General features: G+C 50.2%; 1 protein-coding gene across 1 annotated transcript in view; it reads right to left on the minus strand.

The window, feature by feature from the left end:
* The window catches only part of UBTD2 (ubiquitin domain containing 2), a 63,044-nt gene extending 61,997 nt beyond the window's left edge, over nucleotides 1–1,047 (minus strand). Inside the window, exons 1-2 of the mRNA XM_010851306.1 lie at nucleotides 1,030–1,047; nucleotides 642–720 (exon numbers count right to left, since the gene is read on the minus strand). Of these exons, the coding sequence (XP_010849608.1) occupies nucleotides 642–720; nucleotides 1,030–1,047 (97 nt within the window). The remainder of the gene's footprint in view (nucleotides 1–641; nucleotides 721–1,029) is intronic.
* Between the last annotated feature and the right edge of the window lie 1,731 nt (nucleotides 1,048–2,778).

Raw genomic sequence — 2,778 nt, forward strand, 5'->3', positions numbered from 1 at the left:
CAGGCCTGGCCCGCGCGCCGCCCTCGCCTCCGGCTCGGCCCCGCCAGGCTGGGGCTGGCCCATCCCGGGCGGGCCGCGGCGCCCACCTCACGCCTTCACAGCCCCGCGCTCCCGCGTGCAGGCGAGCCCCGCGCCGGAGCCCCGAGTCCGTCAGACCCCATCGGCCCCCGCCCCACGGCACCGCCCTCCGCATCCAGGCCTGGGCTCAGCGGGGCCCTCCCGGAAAGGCCGGGGGCGGGCCGTGGGAGGCCGCGCGCTGATTGGCTGCGGGCGTGGCCGCGGGCGGAGGGGCGGAGCAGGAGGCGGGGAGGCGCCGAGGGGATGCGAGGCGGGCGAGAGGGGAGGGGGCCCCCAAACCAAACCCGAGGGAAGGAGGCGCCTGGGGGTTCCGTCCCCGGGAAGAGGCTGAGAAAGCGGGAGAGGAGGAGGGAGAGGGAAAGACGGGAATGAGCCAAGAAAGCGATGGAGGGGGAGAGAGCAGGACAGACGGAGTAAAAGTGAATAGGAAAAGTGGAAAGGGGAGAAATAGAGTTTCTGACTCCTCGGGCGTCCGCTCCTTCTGGTAGAAGCGGGTCGGGGGCGGGCGGGGGTTGCGCACGGAGAAGTAGCGATGGAAGGCTCGCGGGCGGGGTCCCACTTACCCGGCGGAGGGGTGCTCCTGGCTGAAGATTGAAGTCCCAGCACCTTTTGGATTTGTGTAGAGTCCAATGGGTTGCTATCCTAAGTCCTGGCTTCTCCTTGCCTGCCCCATCCCCCTGCCCCCCTGCAATCTCGGTGCCCCATTACTAGACGTAGAGGCTGTCTTTGTGGTTGCAAACTGGACTGAGATTACAGAGGCAAGGCATCCGGGGCTGCGAGAGATAAGCGTGGACCGTAGTTTAGGGGGGCGTGGGTTTGTTTCCTTCTCGATTATTCAGACACAATGCTACTTCTCAAGATCCTGCCTTTAAGGGTTCTAAATCGTCCTTAGAACAAATTGAAATATAAATAAGTAAAATACCCCGCTTTTTCTAAACTAGAATTTGGTACACTGACCACGCCCGACATTCTTGGCCGCTGCTCTTCCAGTCTGAAGCCAAATTGTTAATGGTCCCTTTAGAATTGTGCTTTTTGCCAGGATGCCTTAAAAATTTTTATCACCTGGCTTGGGTCTTTCTAAAGCTTACTTCTGCCTAAGAGCTGTTTTAACTATCTGCTCCATTTTTATAATCAGATTTCTTTTTTTAACGTCCTGGGTCAGCTTTTGCTTAGCATTAAAGAAAAATTTTCAAGTAAAATACCTAGGAAAGTGGCTCTATGCCGCTTGGAATTTGCATTTAAATATATTTTCATACACTGCTGGTGGGAGTGTAAATTGGTTCAGTCTTTTTGCAAAGCAATTTGGATTGCAGATCAAGAGACTTAAAAATGTTCATACCCTTTGACTCAGGATGGGAATGTAGCTCACAGAAACAGTCCAAAATGGAGGCAAAGGTTTCAGTCCTTGTATTCATTTGACAATCAGATTAAAACGAATGTCCAATAAACAAACGAAACCCTATGCATACATGAAAACAAAGTGCCTTGTGAAAAATAGAAGTCTGCTATATTAAATTTATACTGACTGACAAATGAGTGTTGTCCTAGCTACTCATGAACATTCAAAGAGCTTATATACAAGTGATATCTTTATGAGTTTTCAGAGGGTGCTCTGATATTCAGGTACTGTGTCATAAAGTCTTCTATTTGATCATCCTCAGCTAAGTATTCGCATAGCCAGACAGACATCACTTCATCACTTCCTGGAAGGAAAGAAGCTGCATACTGATAGCTTCAAAGGGATTGCTTTGTCCTAAATTTTGGTCTAAACCAAGAAACCAAGTCCTGTCGGACTCTGCAGCCCCATGCACCATAGAGTCCATGGAATTCTCCAGGTCAGAATACTGGAGTGGGTAGCCTTCCCCTCCTCCAGGGGATATTCCCAACCCAGGGATTGAACCCAGGTCTCCCACATTGCAGGCAGATTCTTTACCAGCTGAGCTGCAAAGGAAGCCCAAGAATACTGGAGTGGGTAGGCTATCCCTTCTCCAGCAGATCTTCCCACCCCAGGAATCGAGCTGGGGTGTCCTGCATTGCAGGCGGATTCTTTACCAACTGAGCTATCAAGGAAGCCCAAGGAGCACCGAGGATTTGGCAGCTGAGAGGAGACAGCAATGCCATTGAGAAATCCTTAGCTGTGGATGTTCTCCACCTTGCTTTTATCTTAAAACAGAGACACAGATTCTCAGGAGATAGTAATAGGGCTGCTAACGGCTGGATCATCGAAAAAGCAAGAGAGTTCCAGAAAAACATCTATTTCAACTTTATTGACTATGCCAAAGCCTTTGACTGTGTGGATCACAATAAACTGTGGAAAATTATGAAAGAGATGGGAATACCAGACCACCTGACCTGCCTCTTGAGAAACCGATATGCAGGTCAGGAAGCAACAGTTAGAACTGGACATGGAACAACAGACTGGTTCCAAATAGGAAAAGGAGTACGTCAAGGCTGTATATTGTCACCCTACTTATTTAACTTCTACGCAGAGTACATCATGAGAAATGCTGGGCTGGAAGAAACACAAGCTGGAATCAAGATTGCTGGGAGAAATATCAAGAACCTCAGATATGCAGATGACACCACCCTTATGGCAGAAAGTGAAGAGGAACTAAAAAGCCTCTTGATGAAAGTGAAAGAGGAGAGTGAAAAAGTTGGCTTAAAGCTCAACATTCAGAAAACGAAGATCATGGCATCTGG

Source organism: Bison bison, unplaced genomic scaffold (assembly GCF_000754665.1).
Source record: "Bison bison bison isolate TAMUID 2011002044 unplaced genomic scaffold, Bison_UMD1.0 scf7180017864301, whole genome shotgun sequence".
Taxonomy (NCBI): Eukaryota; Metazoa; Chordata; class Mammalia; order Artiodactyla; family Bovidae; genus Bison; species Bison bison.